General features: G+C 54.0%; 1 protein-coding gene across 1 annotated transcript; it reads left to right on the top strand.

Annotated features, from left to right (window-relative positions):
- The first annotated feature begins 4,177 nt into the window (after window positions 1–4,177).
- On the top strand, window positions 4,178–17,310 carry LOC129693840 (FAD synthase-like). Its single transcript, XM_055630586.1, is given in 9 exon segments — window positions 4,178–4,363; window positions 6,794–6,874; window positions 6,877–7,777; window positions 10,204–10,351; window positions 11,918–12,016; window positions 14,178–14,367; window positions 16,612–16,685; window positions 16,830–16,842; window positions 16,844–17,310. Coding segments are annotated over 9 exon segments (1,815 nt in total). The 3' UTR covers window positions 16,967–17,310.
- The last annotated feature ends 1,831 nt before the right edge of the window (window positions 17,311–19,141 follow it).

Raw genomic sequence — 19,141 nt, 5'->3', positions numbered from 1 at the left:
ATAGAAATTAGGTGCAGGAGTAGGCCATTCGGCCCTTCGAGCCTGCACCGCCATTCAATATGATCATGGCTGATCATCCAACTCAGTATCCCGTACCTGCCTTCACTCCATACCCCCTGATCCCCTTAGCCACAAGGGCCACATCTAACTCCCTCTTAAATATAGCCAATGAACTGGCCTCAACTACCCTCTGTGGCAGAGAGTTCCAGAGATTCACCACTCTCTGTGTGAAAAAAGTTCTTCTCATCTCGGTTTTAAAGGATTTCCCCCTTATCCTTAAGCTGTGACCCCTTGTCCTAGTCCTTGTGACCCCTTGTCCTAGAAGGTTTAGTGTACAAGCTACAGTTTAGAAGGATGAGAGGGGATCTCATTGAAACATATAAGATTGTTAACGGCTTGGACACGCTAGAGGCAGGAAACATGTTCCCGATGTTAGGGGAGTCCAGAACCCGGGGCCACAGTTTAAGAATAAGGAGTAAGTCATTTAGAACGGAGACAAGGAAGCAGAGTTGTGAGTCTGTGGAATTCTCTGCCTCAGAGGGCGGTGGGGGTGGGTTCTCTGGATGCTTTCAAGAGAGAGCTAGATAGGGCTCTTAAAAATAGCACAGTCATGGGATATGGGGAGAAGGCAGGAACGGGGTACTGATTGGTGATGATCAGCCATGATCACGTTGAATGGCGGTGCTGGCTCGAAGGGCCAAATGGCCTACTCCTGCCCCTATTGTCTATTCAGTGTTGTGAGATTATTGGGAGTGGGTATTAATTCAGTGTGAAAACAGGCCTACCCAGTCCACGCCGACCAACGATCACCCCGCACACTAGCACTATCCTGCACAATAGGAACAATTTACAACTTGCAGAAGCCAATTAACCTGCCAACCTGGACGTCTTTGGAGTGTGGGAGGAAACCAGAGCACCTGGAGAAAACCCACGCAGGTCGCAGGGAGAACGTGTGAACTCCGTACAAGACAGCACCCGTGATCAAGATTCAAGAGAGTTTATTGTCATGTGTCCCTGATAGGACAATTAAATTCTTGCATTGCTTCAGCACAACAGAACATAGTAGGCATGAATACAGAACAGATCAGTGTGTCCATATACCATTATATAAATATATACACACATCAATAAATAAGCTGATAAAGTGCAAATAACAGATAATAGGTTATTAATGTTCAGAGTTTTGTCCGAGCCAAGTTTAATAACCTGATCGCTGTGGGGAAATAGCTATTCCTGAACCTGGTCGTTGCAGTCTTCAGGCTCCTGTACCTTCAACCTGACGGTTGCGGGGAGATGAGTGTGTGGCCAGGATGGTGTGGGTCCTTGATGATGCTGCCAGCCTTTTTGAGGTCAGGCCCTTCTTTAGACTGAAGAGTCTCAACCCAAAACAGTCTCAACCGTTCCTTTTCTCCAGAGATGCTGTCTGACCCGTTGAGTTACTCCGGCATTTTGTGTCTACTTTCAGTTTAAACCAGCATCTGCAGTTCTTTCCTACATTCCCTTATCATGTATGTTGCCATAGAGGGAGTGCAGAGAAGGTTCACCAGACTGATTCCTGGGATGTCAGGACTGTCTTATGAAGAAAGACTGGATAGACTTGGTTTATACCCTTGTGGCTAAGGGGATCAAGGGGTATGGAGAGAAGGCAAGTACGGGTTTTAGAAGATTGAGAGGGGATCTTATAGAAACTTACAAAATTCTTAAGGGGTTGGACACGCTAGATGCAGGAAGATTGTTCCCGATGTTGGGGAAGTCCAGGACAAGGGGTCACAGCTTAAGGATAAGGGGGAAATCCTTTAAAACCGAGATGAGAAGAACTTTTTTTTTCACACACAGAGAGTGGTGAATCTCTGGAACTCTCTGCCACAGAGGGTAGTTGAGGCCACACAGTTCATTGGCTATATTTAAGAGAGAGTTAGATGTGGCCCTTGTGGCTAAGGGGATCAGGGGGTATGGAGAGAAGGCAGGTACGGGATACTGAGTTGGATGATCAGCCATGATCATATTAAATGGCGGTGCTGGTGCAGGCTCAAAGGGCCGAATGGCCTCTACTCCTGCACCTAATTTCTATGTTTCTATGTATGTATGCATGCGTACACTGTAAAGGGCTGGATTGTAATCATGTATTGTTATTCCGCTGACTGATAGCACGCGGCAAAAAAGCTTTTCACTGTACCTCGGTACACGTGACTAATAAAAGTTAGGGTAGATTAAACTGAGGCTGGGGCTATATGTTTGGGGCTCTTAGAATTTGGCCCTCGGAACCGAAATCAAGGACATGGGGGGAGCATCTTCAGCGCTGCACCGGGTCACCTAGCAGGCGCCGCGGTAACGTAGAGCCAATGGCGAGGCGCGCCTGGATGATTGACGGTGCAATGGACCAATGGGTTGGGGCAGGGGGCGGGACTTGCGGAGTGGTGACGCGGCACCGGACAGCAGGTTAGGTTGAGAGGAGGAGGGGTAGCAGGTTAGGTTGAGAGGGGGTGGAAGGCAGCAGGTTAGGTTGAAGGGAGGAGGGGGGCAGCAGGTTTGGTTTGGGGAGAGGGGGAGGGGGGCAGCAAGGTTAGGTTGAGAGGGGGTGCAGGGCAGCAGATTTAGGCAGCAGGAGTTGAGATCGGGGGCAGCAGGTTTAGGTTGAGGGAGGGGGGGGCAGCAGGTTAGGTTGAGAGGGGGGCAGCAGGTTTGGTTGAGAAGAGGGGAGGCAGCAAGTTAGGTTGAGGGAGGAGGGCAGCAGGTTTGGTTGAGAGGAGGGGCAGCAGGTTAGGTTGAGAGGAGGGGGCAGCAGGTTAGGTTGAAGGGAGGAGGCAGCAGGTTAGGTTGAGAGGAGGGGGGCAGCAGGTTAGGTTGAGAGGTTGAAGGGGGCAGCAGGTTAGTTTGAGAGAGGGGGGGCAGCAGGTTTGGTTGGAGAGGAGGGGGCAGCAGGTTAGGTTGAGAGGAGGGGCAGCAGGTTTGTTTTGAGAGAGGGTGGGGGCAGCAAGTTAGGTTGAGAGGGGGGCAGCAGGTTTGGTTGAGAGAGGGGGCAGCAGTTAGGTTGAGAGGGGGGGGCAGCAGGTTAGGTTTTGTTGAGAGGAGGGGGCAGCAGGTTAGGTTGGTTGAGTGGGGAGGAGTGGGAGAGGGGCAGCAGGTTTGGTTGAGAGGGGCAGCAGGTTTGTTGAGAGAGGGGGGGGGCAGCAAGTTAGGTTGAGAGGGCAGCAGGTTAGGTTAAGTTGGAGAGAGGCAGCAGGTTGAGAGGAGGGCAGAGGTTAGAGGAGGTGTGAGGGGCAGCAGGTTAGGTTGAGAGGATGGGGGGCAGCAGGTTAGGTTGAGAGAGGGGGAGGCAGCGGTTAGGTTGAAGGGAGGGGGCAGCAGGTTTGGTTGAGAGAGGGGGCAGCAGGTTTGGTTGAGAGAGGGTGGGGCAGCAAGTTAGGTTGAAGGGAGGAGGCAGCAGGTTTGGTTGAGAGGAGGGGGGCAGCAGGTTTGGTTGAGAGGAGGGGGGTTGAGTGGCAGCAGGTTTGGTTGAGAGAGGGGGCAGCAGGTTAGGTTGAAGGGAGGAGGCAACAGGTTAGGTTGAAGGAGAGGGAGGCAGCAGGTTAGGTTGAGAGGGTGGGGGGCAGCAAGTTAGGTTGAGAGTGAGAGCAGGTTTGTTGAGAGGAGGGGGGCAGCAGGTTTGGTTGAGAGGGGCAGCAGGTTAGGTTGAGAGGAGTGGGGCAGCAGGTTTGGTTGAGAGGGAGGGGCCAGCAGGTTAGGTTGAGAGGAGGGGGCCAGCAGATTTGGTTGAGAGGTTGAGGGCAGCAAGGGTGGAAGGCAGCAGGTTAGGTTGAAGGGAGGAGGCAGCAGGTTTGGTTGAGAGGAGGGGGGCAGCAGGTTTGGTTGAGAGGGGTAGCAGGTTAGGTTGAGAGGGGGTGGAAGGCAGCAAGTTAGGTTGAAGGGAGGAGGCAGCAGGTTTGGTTGAGAGGCAGCATTGCAGGAGAAAAGAAGAGGAGGGAGGGGAGGGGAGGGGAGGGCCCAGGCGCTGCAAAGCAACAAATGCAGCCCGGGGGGCGGGTTGCAACGATGCACCGCCCATAACACGGTGCAATGGCTGCAAACTGATCTTTGGAGGGATCTTTTTTAATTGCAATTGGGTTGCACCAGGAGCAGGATTGGGCCGTTCGGCCCATCGAGTCTTGTCTGTGTCCCCCCTCTGGGCTGGGGATCGATGCAGCGGGACCCCAGGCTGCTGAGGAGCGTGGTCCGTGTGGCCAGAGTCCGGCAGCATTTGGCCATGGAGGAGGCGACCAGCGCTGCGGGTCCCGACCACAAGCAGCAGCAGCAGCAACAGCAGCAACAGCACGACCACACCGTCACCGCGGCCATCGTCATCATTGGAGATGAGATCTTAAAGGTACAGACATAGAAACATAGAAACATAGAAATTAGGTGCAGGAGTAGGCCATTCGGCCCTTCGAGCCTGCACCGCCATTCAATATGATCATGGCTGATCATCCAACTCAGTATCCCGTACCTGCCTTCTCTCCATACCCCCTGATCCCTTTAGCCACAAGGGCCCCATCTAACTCCCTCTTAAATATAGCCAATGAACTGGCCTCAACTACCCTCTGTGGCAGAGAGTTCCACAGATTCACCACTCTCTGTGTGAAAAAAGTTCTTCTCATCTCGGTTTTTAAAGGATTTCCCCCTTATTCCTTAAGCTGTGACCCCTTGTCCTGGACTTCCCCAACATCGGGAACAATCTTCCTGCATCTAGCCTGTCCCAACCCCTTAAGAATTTTTGTAAGTCTCTATAAGATCCCCTCTCAATCTCCTACGATACATTCCAGACGGAATGTATCTCCCCCTCCACCTCTGGTCCCCACGCCCCCTCTGCCCGTCCCTAACCCCCTGCCTAATCCACTGTGTTACCACACACACACACATTTGCATACATAGACAATAGGTGCAGGAGTAGAAGCCATTCGGCCCTTCGAGCCTGCACCAGCACCACCTTCATCCAACTCAGTATCCAACACGAACACAATCTCCCTCTCCTCCCCCCTTCTCTTACTGCCCTCTCCTCCATCCCTCCTCCCCCCCACCTCCTCATTTACACACACTCACATTTACATACTCCCACACACACATTTACACACTCACACGAACATTTACACTCTCACACACATTTACACACTCACGCACACACACATTTACACACACAATTACATTCTCACACACACATTTACACACTCACACGAACATTTACTCTCACACACATTTACACACTCACGCACACACACATTCTCACACACATTTACATACACTCACGCACACATTTACATACTCTCACACACACATTTACTCACTCACATGCACATTTACACTCTCACCCACATACATTTACACACACACAATTACACTCTCACACACACTCACATACACATTTACACACACAAGCGCCTGGGGTTGGGATCGAACCGGGGTCTTTGACGCTGTGAGATTGCAGATAGAGTGGGGGTCAAGTCTAATCTTTGCTTTTTTTTTTTCTCTCCCCCCCCCCATCTCCCCCCCTATCTCTCCCCCTCTCCCCCCCCCCCCCCCCATATATCTCCCTCTCACCCCCCCATCTCTTCTCCCCCTCCCCCCCCCCCATATTCCCTCCTCCCCCCCCCCCCCCATATCCCCCTCCCCCCCATATCTCCCCCTCTCCCCCCCCCCCCCCCCCCCCCCCCCCCCCCCCCCCCCATATCCCTCCCCCCCTTCTCCCCCCCCCATATCTCTCCCTCCCCCCCCCCATATCTCCCCCCTCCCCCCCCCCCCCCTCTCCCCCTTCACCCCCCCCCATATCGCCCCCCCCCCCCCATATCTCTCCCCCCCCCCCCCTATCTCTCCCCCTCCCCCCCATCATCCCCCCCCCCCCCCTCTCCCCCCCCCCCCTTTCCCCCCTCCCCCCCATATCTCCCCCTCCCCCATATCTCGCCCCCCCCCCATAATCTCCCCATCCCCACCCTCCCCCCATATTTTGGCCCCTTCCCCCCCCATATCTCTCCCCCTCACCCCCCCCCATATCCCCCCCTCCCCCCTCCCCCCATATATCTCCCCCTCACCCCCCCATATCTCTCCCCCCTCATATCCCCCCCCCCCCCATATCTCCCCCTCACCCCCCCCATATCCCCCCCTCCCCCCCCATATCTCCCCCCTCCCCCCCCATATCTCCCCCTCAACCCCCCCATATCTCCCCCCTCACCCCCCATATCTCCCCCCCACCCCCCCATATCTCCCTCCCCCCCACCCCCCCATCTCCCCCTCCACCCCTCCCCCCATAGATCTCCCCCTCACCCCCCCCATATCTCCCCCCCCACCCCCCCCCCATATATCCCTCTCCCCCCCCCATATCCCTCCCCCCCATATCCCCCCTCCCCATCATATCTCCCCCTCCCCCCCATATCTCTCCCCCCATTCCCCCCCCATATCTCTCCTTACCCCCTTCCCCCCCCCCCTTATCCCCCCTCCCCCCCCCCCCCATATCTCCCCCTCACCCCCCCCCATATCTCCCCCCCCCTCCCCCCCCCCCCCATATATCCCTCTCCCCCCCCCCCCCCCCATATCTCCCCCCCCATAGATCCCCCCCATATCCACCTCCCCATCTCCCCCCTCCCCCCCCCCATATCCCCCCCCAGAGCCCCCCCCCCATATCTCTCCCCCATCCCTCCCCATATATCTCCCCCTCCCCCCCCCCCATATCTCCCCCTCTCCCCCCCCCATATCTCCCCCCCTCCCCCCCCCCCCCCCCTATCCCCCCCATATCTCCCCCCCCCCCCCCCCAAGGCGCCAAACCCAGGACTCCCCCAACTCCTCCACCTGTGCTCGCGCCTGCGCTCTCTGGGGCGTGCGGGTGGAGCGTGTGTCGGTGCTGCCCGACCGCGTGTGGGGGCGATCGCGGCCGAGGTGCGCCGCCTCGCCGCCCGCCACCGCTACGTGCTGACGTCGGGCGGCGTGGGCCCGACGCACGACGACGTGACGTTCGAGGGCGTGGCGCGGGCGTTCGGCGAGGCCGTGCGGCCCCACCCGGAGCTGCTGGCCCTGCTGCGGCGCACGCGCGGGGCCGGGGGCGATGACGTCGGGGACGATGACGTGAGGGTCGATGACGTGAGGGTCGATGACGTAAGGGTCGATGACGTCAGGGTCGATGACGTCGGGGTAGATGACGTCGGGGGCGATGACGTCAGGGTCGATGACGTCAGGGTAGATGACGTCGGGGGCGATGACGTCAGGGTCGATGACGTCGGGGTCGATGACGTCGTCGCGGCCGATGACGTCAGGGGCGATGACGACGACGATGAAAAAGGCGCGCAGGAAAACAAAATGGCGCTGGTGCCGTCGTCCGCTCGCCTCCATTACGGGCGCGACCCGCTCACCGGAGCCGCCTCTCGTTACCCTCTCGTCAGCGTCCACAACGTCTACCTCTTCCCCGGCGTCCCCGCCCTGCTGCGGCGGGCCATGGCCGGGCTCCAGCACCTCTTCCACAACCCGGCCGTCACCTACCTCAGCCGGGAGCTGCTGGTCGACGCCGACGAGGCCGACATCGCCCCCGCCCTGAGCCGGGCGGCCCGGGCCTTCGCGCCCGCCGTCGCCGTCGGCTCCTACCCCGACTGGAGCAGCAACTACTACCGGGTGCGGGTCACCCTCGACGCCGAGCGGGAGGAGCCGCTGGAGGAGGCGAAGCGATTCCTGGCCCGGAGCCTCCCGCCCGGCGCCATCGTCCAGCCCGAGAGGCAGCCCGTGGCGGCGGCTGCCCGGCATGTCTACCGGCTGGCCCTGTCTGGTAATGGAGAGCCCGCCATCTCCTTCACTTCCCCTCCCCCACTCCCCCCTCCCCTCCCTTCTTCTCCTCCCTCCTCCCCCCCCTCTCCCCCCTCCCTCTCCTCCCCCCTCCTCCCTTTTCCTCCTCCTCCCCCCCCTTCAGACTCTCCCCCTCTATCGTCCCTTCCCCAACCCTCCCCCCTCAGACCTCCCCCCCTCCCCCTCCCCAACCTCCTCCCTCCCCCCCCCCCCCCCTTCCTCCCCCCTCCCCCCCCTCTCCCCCTCCCTCCTCTCCCCTCCTCCCCTTCCCTCTCCCTCCCCCCTCCCATTCCCCTCTCTCCCCTCCTTCACACTCTCCCTCCTTCACCCTCTCTCCTCCTTCCTGTGTTCTCCTCCCTGTGTTCCCCCCCTCCCCCCCCCTCCTCTCTCTCTCCTTCCCCCTTCCCTTTTTTCGCTCTCTCTCTCCCTCCTTCCATCCCTCCTCCCTCCTTCACACTCTCCCCTTCCCCCTCCTCCCCCCCCTCCTTCCCTCTCCTCCCCCTCCCCCTCTCCTTCCTTCCCCCCTCCCTCCCCTCTTCCCCCTCTTCCCTTCCCCCCTCCCTCCTTCCTTTCCCCCCCCTCTCTCCCTCCTTCTCCTCCCCCCCCCCTTCCCCCTCCCCCTCCCCCCCCTCCTCCTCCCTTCCCCTCCCCCCCCTGCCTCCCTCCTTCCCTCCTCCCCCCTTCTTCCTTTTCCTCCCCCCTCCTCCCCCCCCATTCAGACTCTCCCCCTCTCTCCTCCCTTCCCCAACCCTCCTTCCCTCTCTCCCCCCCCCCCTCCTTCCCTCCCCCCTCCTCCCCTTCCCTCTCCTCCCCCCCTCCCCTTCCCTCTCCTCCCCCTCCACTCTCCCTCTCCTCCTCCTCCCCCTCCCTTCCCCTCTCTCCCCCCTCCCTTCCCTCTCCTCCTCCTTTCCCCCTCCCTCCTTCACACTCTTCCTTTTTCTCCTCCCTCCTTCCTTCCCTCACTCCTCTCTCCCTACTTCACCCCCTCCCTCCTTCCTTCCCCCCTCCTTCACACTCTCTCCCTTTTTCCTTGCCCTCCTTCACACTCTTCCCTCCCTCCCCCCCCCTCCCCCCCCCCCCCCATCCTTTTCCCCCCTCCCCCTGTATTTATTTATTTATGCCTACTATATTCTGTTGTGCTGAAGCAAAGCAAGAATTTAATTGTCCTATATGGGACACATGACAATAATCTCTCTTGAATATTGAAACCTTTCCCCCTCCAGCATATCCCTCTAAACTATGCTATCCATGGAAACCTAGACAATAGATGCAGGAGGAGGCCATTCAGCCCTTTGAGCCAGCACCGCCATTCAATGTGATCATGGCTGATCATCCACAATCAGTACCTCGTTCCTGCTTTCTCCCCATATCCCCTGACTCCACTATTTTTAAGAGTCCTATCTAACTCTCTCTTGAAAGTATCTGAGGCAGAGAATTCGACAGATTCAGAACTCTCTGTGTGAAATGTTTTTCCTCATCTCCGGTCTATATGACTGACCCCTTATTCTTAAACTGTGGCCCCTGGATCCCCAACATCGGGAACATGTTACCTGCTTTTAGCGTGTCCAAACCCTTAATAATCTTATATGTTTCAATAAGATCCCTTCTCAACCTTCTAAATTCCAGAGTATACAAGCCCAGCTGCTCCATTCTATCGACATATGCCAGTCCTACCATCCCTGGAATTAATGCATGATTACAATCGAACCATCTACAGTGTTCAGATCCAGATTGTGAAGGGAATAACGTTTAGTGCAAGATTAAGCTAGTACAGTGCAATCAAAGATAGTCCGAGGTTCTCCAATTAGGTAGATAGTAACTGGTCTGCTGCCTATCGGGGAAATCTTGTTGATCGTTCCCTGTTGAGCTCAGAGGCTTAAAGGTAGATACAAAATGCGGGACTGGTAGCATCTCTGGAGAGAAGGAATGGGTAACGATTCTGGTCTCGACTCGAAACGTCACCCTTTCCTTCTCTCCAGAGATACTGCCTGACCCGCCACTCACCTCACCCCAGTGGGACGACAGATGGCACAATGGGCTAAGTGTTCGGCTGGCGACCAGAAGGTAGCCGGTTCGAATCCCGCTTGGAGTGCATACTGTCGTTGTGTCCTTGGGGCAAGACACTTCACCCACCTTTGCCTGTGTGTAAATGTAATGTAATTATGTGAAGCACTTTGGGGTCAATGCAAGTTGACTGAAAATGTGCTATATAAATAAGATTATTATTATTATTATGTTACTCCAGCATTTTGTGTCTACCTTCGGTTTAAACCAGCATCTGCAGTTCTTTCCTACACATGACAGCCAGACGAGACTGTTTGCCTGATACGGAGGGTGGATGGATGAATGATTTTGGGGGGTGGGTTCACCAGCTCATTGACTGACTGACTTTTCCGTGACTTACTGCAGAATCTCGGCTGGGGCAGAAGGTGGCAGCAGCTCTGACTGTGGTGGAGGAGGCTCTGGCTAAGTACGGTCTCCCCGAGCTTTGCGTGGGATTCAACGGGGGAAAGGACTGCACTGTCCTTGTCCATCTCTTCCACGCCGCCGTCAGCAGGTGAGCGACTCCACAGGGCGCGGCGCTCCCCACCGCCCCTCCCTTCATCCCACGACGTGGAAAATCTCCTCACCCCATCCTGCAACGTGGCACTCTCATCACCGCCCCTCCCTTTTACAGGTACAGGATACTGAGTTGGATGATCAGCCATGATCATATTGAATGGCGGTGTAGGCTCAAAGGGCCGAATGGCCTACTCCTGCACCTATTTTCTATGTCTATGTTTCTACATGGTCCCATCACTGCAGTTGTACAGGGTCTTGGTGAGACCACACCTGGAGTATTGCGTAAAGTTTTGGTCTCCAAATCTGAGGAAGGACATTATTGCCATAGAGGGAGTGCAGAGACGGTTCACCAGACTGATTCCTGGGATGTCAGGACTGTCTTATGAAGAAAGACTGGATAGACTTGGTTTATACTCTCTAGAATTTAGGAGATTGAGAGGGGATCTTATAGAAACTTACAAAATTCTTAAGGGGTTGGACAGGCTAGATGCAGGAAGATTGTTCCCGATGTTGGGGACGGTCCAGGACCAGGGGTCACAGCTTAAGGATAAAGGGGAAATCCTTTAAAACTGAGATGAGAAGAACTTTTTTCACACAGAGAGTGGTGAATCTCTGGAACTCTCTGCCACAGAGGGTAGTTGAGGCCAGTTCATTGGCTATATTTAAGAGGGAGTTAGATGTGGTCCTTGTGGCTAAGGGGATCAGGGGGTATGGAGAGAAGGCAGGTACAGGATACTGAGTTGGATGATCAGCCATGATCATATTGAATGGCGGTGCAGGCTTGAAGGGCTGAATGGCCTACTCCTGCACCTAATTTCTATGTTTCCCCTGGGATCAGACACACACAGAGTGAAGGGGCTGTCCCACTTAGCCGATTTTTTTCGGCGACTGTCACGGCCGTAGCAGGTCGCCGAAAAACCAGCGACTGGACCGCCCGTCTACAACAATGGTCGTCGTCGTCAAACTACCGCCAACCAGCGAGCCATTAGGACGTCCACTCACGACCACACAGACTACACCCAAAGTTAGCGTACGTCCACACGCGACAAGCAACGACGGCCCACTGAAGACAACTCAATCGTTGGTTGATGTAGGTCGTCGCCAATGGAATTCACCTGTCAGCACCGGCGATAACCAACGTCGCCTGGCGACAAACTACGACACAGGAGAAGGCAAGCTCACGGTCACCGAAAGGTTTTGAACATTTCAAAATCCAGCGGCGACCGGAAGAACGTCGCGGCTCTTTTGGCGACTTGAGGAGACTACTCGCGGCCATACAGGTGTCACCCCGCGACAGTATGGCTACAGCTTAGTCGTCTGTAGTTGCCTAGAAAATCGTCTAAGTGGGACAGGGGCATCGTGCCTCGTTGCTGCCCTCCTGTGGTGCTGCAGGATGTCCCCAGCTGTGTGTGTGTGTGTGTGTGTGTGTGGGAATCGCAGGGATAGTCGTTGTGGTGTACCCCGTCCCCCACAGATCTGTGCCGATGACTGAGGGGGGGGGAGGGCAGGGCAGGGTGGGGAACGTTCTCAGTGACCTTCATCGAATGTGTGTCCCATGCAGGGCAAACCCAGACACCAGCCATCAACTGCAGGCTCTATACGTACGCCTCGTTTCCCCCTTCCCTGAAATGGAGGACTTCATCCAGGAGACCTGCAAGAGGTGAGTGTTGAGCAAAACATCATCGTGATTCCCAACCCCCTGCTTCTGGCCCGACTCCAGCCTGAAACCCACTCGCAGGCATCTAATCAATGTATCAACCCCCCCAAACCCCTGAATCAGATCCCAGTTGTAACCCAGGATCTGTTAGAGTCATAGAGTGATACAGTGTGGAAACGGGTCCTATGGCCCAACTTGCCCACGCCGGCCAACAATGTCCCAGCTACTCTAATCCCACTTGTTTGCGCTTGGTCCATATCCCTCCAAACCTGTCCTATCCATGTACCTGTCCAACTGTTTCTTAAACGATGGGATAGTCCCAGCCTCAACTACCTCCTCTGGCAGCTTGTTCCATACACCTACTGCCCTCTGTGTGGAAAAAGTTACCCCTCGGATTCCTATTAAACCTTTCACCCCTTCACCTTGAACCTATGTCCTCTGGTCCTCGATTCCCCTACTCTGGGCAAGAGACTCTGTGTGTCTACCTGATTTATTCCTCTCATGATTTTGTACACCTCTATAAGATTATCCTCCTGTGCTCCAAGGAAAAGAGTCCCAGCCTGCTCAACCTCTCCCTGTAGCTCACACCCTCTAGTCCTGGCAACATCCTCGTAAATTATTTCTGAACCCTTTCAAGCTTGACAACATTTCCCTATAACACGGTGCCCAGAACTGAACACAATATTCTAAATGCGGTCTCACCAACGTCTTATAAAACTGCAACGTGACCTCCCAACTTCTATACTCAATACTCTAACTGATGAAGGCCAAAGTGCCACAAGCCTTGTTGACCACCTTATCTACCTGCGACTCGACCTTCAAGGAACCGTGCACTTACACTCCTAAATCCCACAGCTTTACAACACTACCCAGAGGCTTACCATTTACTGTGTAGGTCCTGCCCTTGTTCGACATATTAACCCCCCTGAAACCCTGGATTAGATCCTAGTCTAACCTGTTATTCTATATATATTTCCATGCTGAACCCTTGGATAAGGTTACAACCTGTAACCCAGTCACAGGAACCTGTTATTCTCTGTATAAACCTCAGTGAGCTCCTGGATCAGATCCCAGCCTGTAAACCCACTCCCATGGATCTGTGATCCTATATATATAACCCCCCAAACCTTAGTTCCAAGCCCCTGCACTCCTCTCTACGCTCCCCTGGAATGAGTTGCAGTAGGGTGGGTATCTTGACCATGATCATATTGAATGGCGGTGCAGGCTCGAAGGGCCGAATGGCCTACTCCTGCACCTAATTTTTATGTTTCTATCTGAGCGTGTGTATTGCTTCAGGGAGAGAGTTTATTTTAGATTAGAGGTACAGCGCAGAAACAGGCCCTTCAACCCACCCAGTCCATGCTGACCAGCGATCCCCGTACCCTGACCCTCTCCTAAACACATATTAGGGACAATTTACAATCGACCTACAAACCTGTAACGTCTTTTGACAGGTGGGAGGAAACCGGAGATCCCGGAGGAAACCCACGCAGGTCATGGGGAGAACATAGAAACATAGAAATTAGGTGCAGGAGTAGGCCATTCGGCCCTTCGAGCTTACACTGCCATTCACTATGATCATGGCTGATCATCCAACTCAGTATCCCGTACCTGCCTTCTCTCCATACCCCCTGATCCCCATAGCCACAAGGGCCACATCTAACTCCCTCCTAAATATAGCCAATGAACTGGCTTCAACTACCCTCTGTGGCAGAGAGTTCCAGAGATTCACCACTCTCTGTGTGAAAAAAGTTCTTCTCATCTCGGTTTTAAAGGATTTCCCCCCTTATCCTTAAGCTGTGACCCCTTGTCCTGGACATTCCCTAACACCGGGAACAATCTATTCCTGCATCTAGCCTGTCCAACCCCTTAAGAATTTTGTAAGTTTCTATAAGATCCCCTCTCAATCTCCTAAATTCTAGAGAGTATAAACCAAGTCTATCCAGTCTTTCTTCATAAGACAGTCCTGACATCCCAGGAATCAGTCTGGTGAACCGTCTCTGCACTCCCTCTATGGCAATAATGTCCTTCCTCAGATTTGGAGACCAAAACAGAACGTACAAACTCCACACAGATAGTCAGGATCGAACCGGGGTCTCGAGGCAGCAACTCCACAGCTGCGCTGCCCATAGAGAGAGCGACTAACTGCGAGTTCTTGCTGCAGGTACAATCTCCAGCTCTACACGGTGTGTGGGAACATCAAGGAGGCGTTGACGGACCTGAAAGAGCAGCAGCCCGGCATCAAGGCGATTCTGATGGGGACCAGACGCACGGACCCATACTCCCGCACCCTCAGCCCCATGTGCTCTACTGACCCCGGCTGGCCCGACTACATGAGGGTGAACCCTCTCCTGGTGAGTGTGGGGCAACCCGTCGCCGAAGATTCCACCTTTCCTCGCTCCCCTCCATTGAGTCTGTCCAAAGCAAGCGCTGTCTGCGGAGGGCGCTCAGCATCGCCAAGGACTGCTCTCACCCCAACCATGGACTGTTTACCCTCCTACCATCCGGGAGGCGCTACAGGTCTCTCCGTTGCCGAACCAGCAGGTCGAGGAACAGCTTCTTTCCGGCGGCTGTCACTCTACTCAACAACGTACCTCGGTGACTGCCAATCACCCCCCCCCCCCCCCCGGACACTTATTATTATTTATTCAAATCGTTTGCTATGTCGCTCTTCCAGGGAGATGCTAAATGCATTTCGTTGTCTCTGTACTGTACACTGACAATGACAATTAAAATTGAATCTGAATCTGAATCTTTCATCAGTTCTCGGAGTAGAATTAAGCCATTCGGCCCATCAAGTCTGCTCTGCCATTCAATCGTGGCTGGTTTAGTTTGGTTCAGAGATACTGTGAGCGGAAACGCCCTTTCAGCCCACCGGGTTAGGATCCCCGCACATTAACACCATCCTACACCCACTAGGGACAATTTTTACATTTACCAAGCCAATTAACCTACAAACCTGCGCGTCTTTGGAGTGTGGGAGGAAACTGAAGATCTCGGAGGAAACCGAAGGGGAGAACGTACAAACTCCATACAGACAGCACCCATTGTTGGGATCGAACCCGGGTCTCCAGCGCTGTGAGGCAGCAACTCTATCGCTGCGCCACCATGATCTCTCCCTCCCAACCCCATTCCTGACTACGGATGCTGTCTGTACAGACTTTGTACATTCTCCCTGTGAGTTTTCTCCCGGTGCTCCAGTTTCCTCCTACCTAACAAAGACGTGCAGGTTCGTAGGTTAATTGGCTTCTGTAGATTGCCCCTAGTGTGTAGGATAGAACGGGGATAGTACGGGGTGGTCGCTGGTTGGCACAGGCTCGGTGGGCCGAAGGGCCTGTTTCCACGCTATCTCTAAACTAAAATAAGTACCTGCCACGCCAGTCACGGGGACAACGTGCAAACTCCACACAAACAGACAGACGGCACCATCTCTCACAACACATAGAAACATAGAAATTAGGTGCAGGAGTAGGCCATTCGGCCCTTCGAGCCTGCACCGCCATTCAATATGATCATGGCTGATCATCCAACTCAGTATCCCGTACCTGCCTTCTCTCCATACCCCCTGATCCCCTTAGCCACAAGGGCCACATCTAACTCCCTCTTAAATATAGCCAATGAAGTGGCCTCAACTACCCTCTGTGGCAGAGAGTTCCAGAGATTCACCACTCTCTGCGTGAAAAAAGTTCTTCTCATCTCGGTTTTAAAGGATTTCCCCTTTATCCTTAAGCTGTGACCCCTTGTCCTGGACTTCCCTAACATCGGGAACAATCTTCCTGCATCTAGCCTGTCCAACCCCTTAAGAATTTTGTAAGTTTCTATAAGATCCCCTCTCAATCTTCTAAATTCTTGAGAGTATAAACCAAGTCTATCCAGTCTTTCTTCATAAGACAGTCCTGACACCTGCCCCTCCCTACCTATCCACCCACCCTCTAAATCCTCTCCCTCCCACCCTCCTTCACCCCCTCCCTCTCTCCTTGTCCCCTTGTTTGGTCTCACCCTCTCCCCTTCTTCCCCCTCCATCATTCTCTTCAAGGAATATTACAGCACAGGACCAGGCCCTTCGGCCCACAACGTCCATGCTGTACACGATCCCCAAGTTAAACTGATCTGCTCTGCCTGCACATGATTCCATTCTCTGCATATCCATGTATCCTCCAACACCAAGACCCGGTGTGCGACCTCGCACCACCCGGCGTGGCTTTAATGGCCGCGGGACAATCGCCATCGCCAGCCGGGGGCTTTGACTTTGACTCTGACATCGGGGGGGGGGGAGAGTGCAGTGGAGAGATAAGTTTATTTGGCCTTCCATCACAGCAATGTGATGGATGTTTATGTAAATTATGTTGTGTCTTGGGTCTATTTGTTTGTAATGTATGGCTGCAGAAACGGCATTTCGTTTGGACCTCCAGGGGTCCAAATGACAATTAAATTGACTATTGGGAGGTCACGTTGCAGTTTTATAAGACGTTGGTGAGACCGCATTTAGAATATTGTGACAATTAAATGTATCTTGTATCTTGTTTTTTCTTATTTACTGCGCGATTCGTGAAGGGGGGGATTCTGTGAACGTGACGATCCTTTGTTCTCTTTCCCAGGACTGGAGCTACCATGATATCTGGGAGTTTCTGCGTACTCTCTACATCCCGTACTGTGTCCTTTACGACAGAGGGTAGGTAGCCCCCCCCTCCTCACCGCCGCTCCCTCCTCCCCGCTCGCCCGTTCCTCCCACGCTGGTGTGGGTGGGGTCAGGGGTGTCTATCCCTCTTCATTCTGCCCCGTCTCTCTCTCCCCCCCCCCCCCCCCCCCCCCTCAGGTACACATCTCTGGGGAAGTATGGAGAACACGACAAAGAACCCAACCCTGCGCTACGTGACGGACTTGGGCGTGGAGCGTTACCGGCCCGCGTACCACCTGCAGGAGGAGGCTGAGGAGAGGTCCTCGCGAACCTGAGCCCACCCGCGGGACCCTGACTGAGCTCTTAACCCCACTATCCCAAACCCCATAACCTCTGACCCTCCTCCCACCCTAACCTCTGACTCCCAAACTCTGACCCCTCCAACCCTAACCTCTGACTCCCACCCCCTAACCTCTGACAACCCACCCTTCCCCCTGAACTGACCCAACTTCAAACAACCTTTCCCCACCCCTCAGACTGGGTTTGTTTCTCTGCCCGGACCCTGTCCCCCTCACACCCCCCCTCCGCTGCTAATACCCGCCTCAGAAGTTACCAGGGATAGGGAGAAAGAATGAGGGGGCAGGGCGAACGAGAGGGGGTAGGGAGAATGAGAATGGTAGAGAGAGAGGGGGGGAGGGGTAGGGAGAGTGGGGAGGGTTTTGGGGAGAGGCGGAAGTGGACGGTGGCGATAGAGGGGGAGAGAGGGAAGATCGAGCTCCGGGGTGGGGTTGGGGAACAAGTAACTCGCAGCTTGAGGAGGGAACCAGGTCAGAGGTCACCACCCCCTGCCCTCCCCAAATGTGGCGATTCTCTCCAGGATGCATATGTAGAAGAGGAGGTGAGCCGACATCTTAAACCACCATTTTGAGCCTCGGCCTAACCCTTTCTTGAAAACATCCAGTGAATTGGCCTCCACCGCCTTCTGAGGCAGAGAATTCCAAAGATTCACAACTCTCTGGGTGAAGAAGTTTTTCCTCATCTCGGTCCTAAATGGCCGACCCCTTATTCTTAAACTGTGTGACCCCAGGTTCTGGACTTCCCATAACATCGGGAACATTTTTCCTGCACCTGGCCTGTCCAATCCTTTAAGAATTTTATATGTTTCAATAAGATATCCTCTAATTCTTCTAAATTCCAGTGAATACAAGCCCAGTCGACCTATTCTTTCATCATTTGTCAGTCCCGCCATCCTGGGAATTAACCTGGTGAACCTACGCTGCATTCCCTCAATAACAAGAATGTCCTTCCTCAAATTAGGAGACCAACATTGCACGCAATACTCCAGGTGCGATCTCAGTAGGCCCCTGTACAACTACAGTAGGACCTCTTTGCTCCTAAACTCAAATCCTCTCGCAATGAAGGCCAACTTGGCTTTCTTCACTGCCTGCTGTACCTGCATGCTTACTTTCAGTGACTGATGTACAAGCACACCCAGGTCTCGTTGCACCTCCCCTTGTCCTAATCCAATGCCATTCAGATTAAAATCTGCCTTCCTGTTCTTGCCACCAAAGTGGATAACCTCACATTTATCCACGTTGTACTGCATCTGCCTACTATCCAAGTCACCCTGCCGCCTCATAACATCCTTCTCGAAGCTCACACTGCCGCTCAGCTTTGTGTCATCCGCAAACTTAGAGATGTCACATTTAATTCCCTTGTTAAATCGTTAATATATATTGTAAATAACTGGGGTCCCAGCACCGATCCTTGTTGCACCCCACTAGTCACTGCCTGCCATTCTGAAAAGGACCTGTTAATTCCTACTCTTTGCTTCCTGTCTGCCATCCAGTTCTCTATCCATGTCAATACCCTACCCCCAATACCATGTGCTCTAATTTTGCACACTATTCTCCTGTGTGGGACCTTGTCAAAGGCTTTTTGAAAGTCCAGATACACCACATCCACTGGCTCTCCCTTATCCATTCTACTTTTTACATCCTCAAAAAAATTCCAGAAGATTATGTCGAGCGAGATTTCCCCTTCATGAATCCATGCCGACTTTGACCGATCCTGCCACTGCTTTCCAAATGCGCCGCTATAACATCTTTACCAACCGACTCCAGCATCTTCCCCACTACCGATGTAATTCCACATCCACCACGTTGCCTCTCCCCGCCATCTACAAGTGAGGAGTGTGAGGGAACTTTCTCCACTGCCTGGTGGAGTTAGTCAGTGTATTCCACATCCACCACATTACCTTGTAACCCAAAAGCTAACGACCAACATTCAAACTGCACCTAAAGCTCACCAAATTTAGGTACCTCACCAACCTGTCTCACAAATAGTTTTCCTGATGACATATATGTTCCTTGTTATATATGTACAGAAGATATTGTTTTGAGATTTATTTATATATATCCAGTACTGACTCTTTTTGACAAATAATGATTTTATTATGGTGTATTCCGTTAAAGTTTGCAATTTTGTCTTTGTCCTTTGTGTGTGTATGT

Source organism: Leucoraja erinacea, unplaced genomic scaffold (assembly GCF_028641065.1).
Source record: "Leucoraja erinacea ecotype New England unplaced genomic scaffold, Leri_hhj_1 Leri_445S, whole genome shotgun sequence".
In the NCBI taxonomy this organism is placed as follows: domain Eukaryota; kingdom Metazoa; phylum Chordata; class Chondrichthyes; order Rajiformes; family Rajidae; genus Leucoraja; species Leucoraja erinaceus.
The sequence above is the reverse complement of the archived record's forward strand: the minus strand, read 5'-3'. Positions and strand labels throughout refer to the sequence as shown.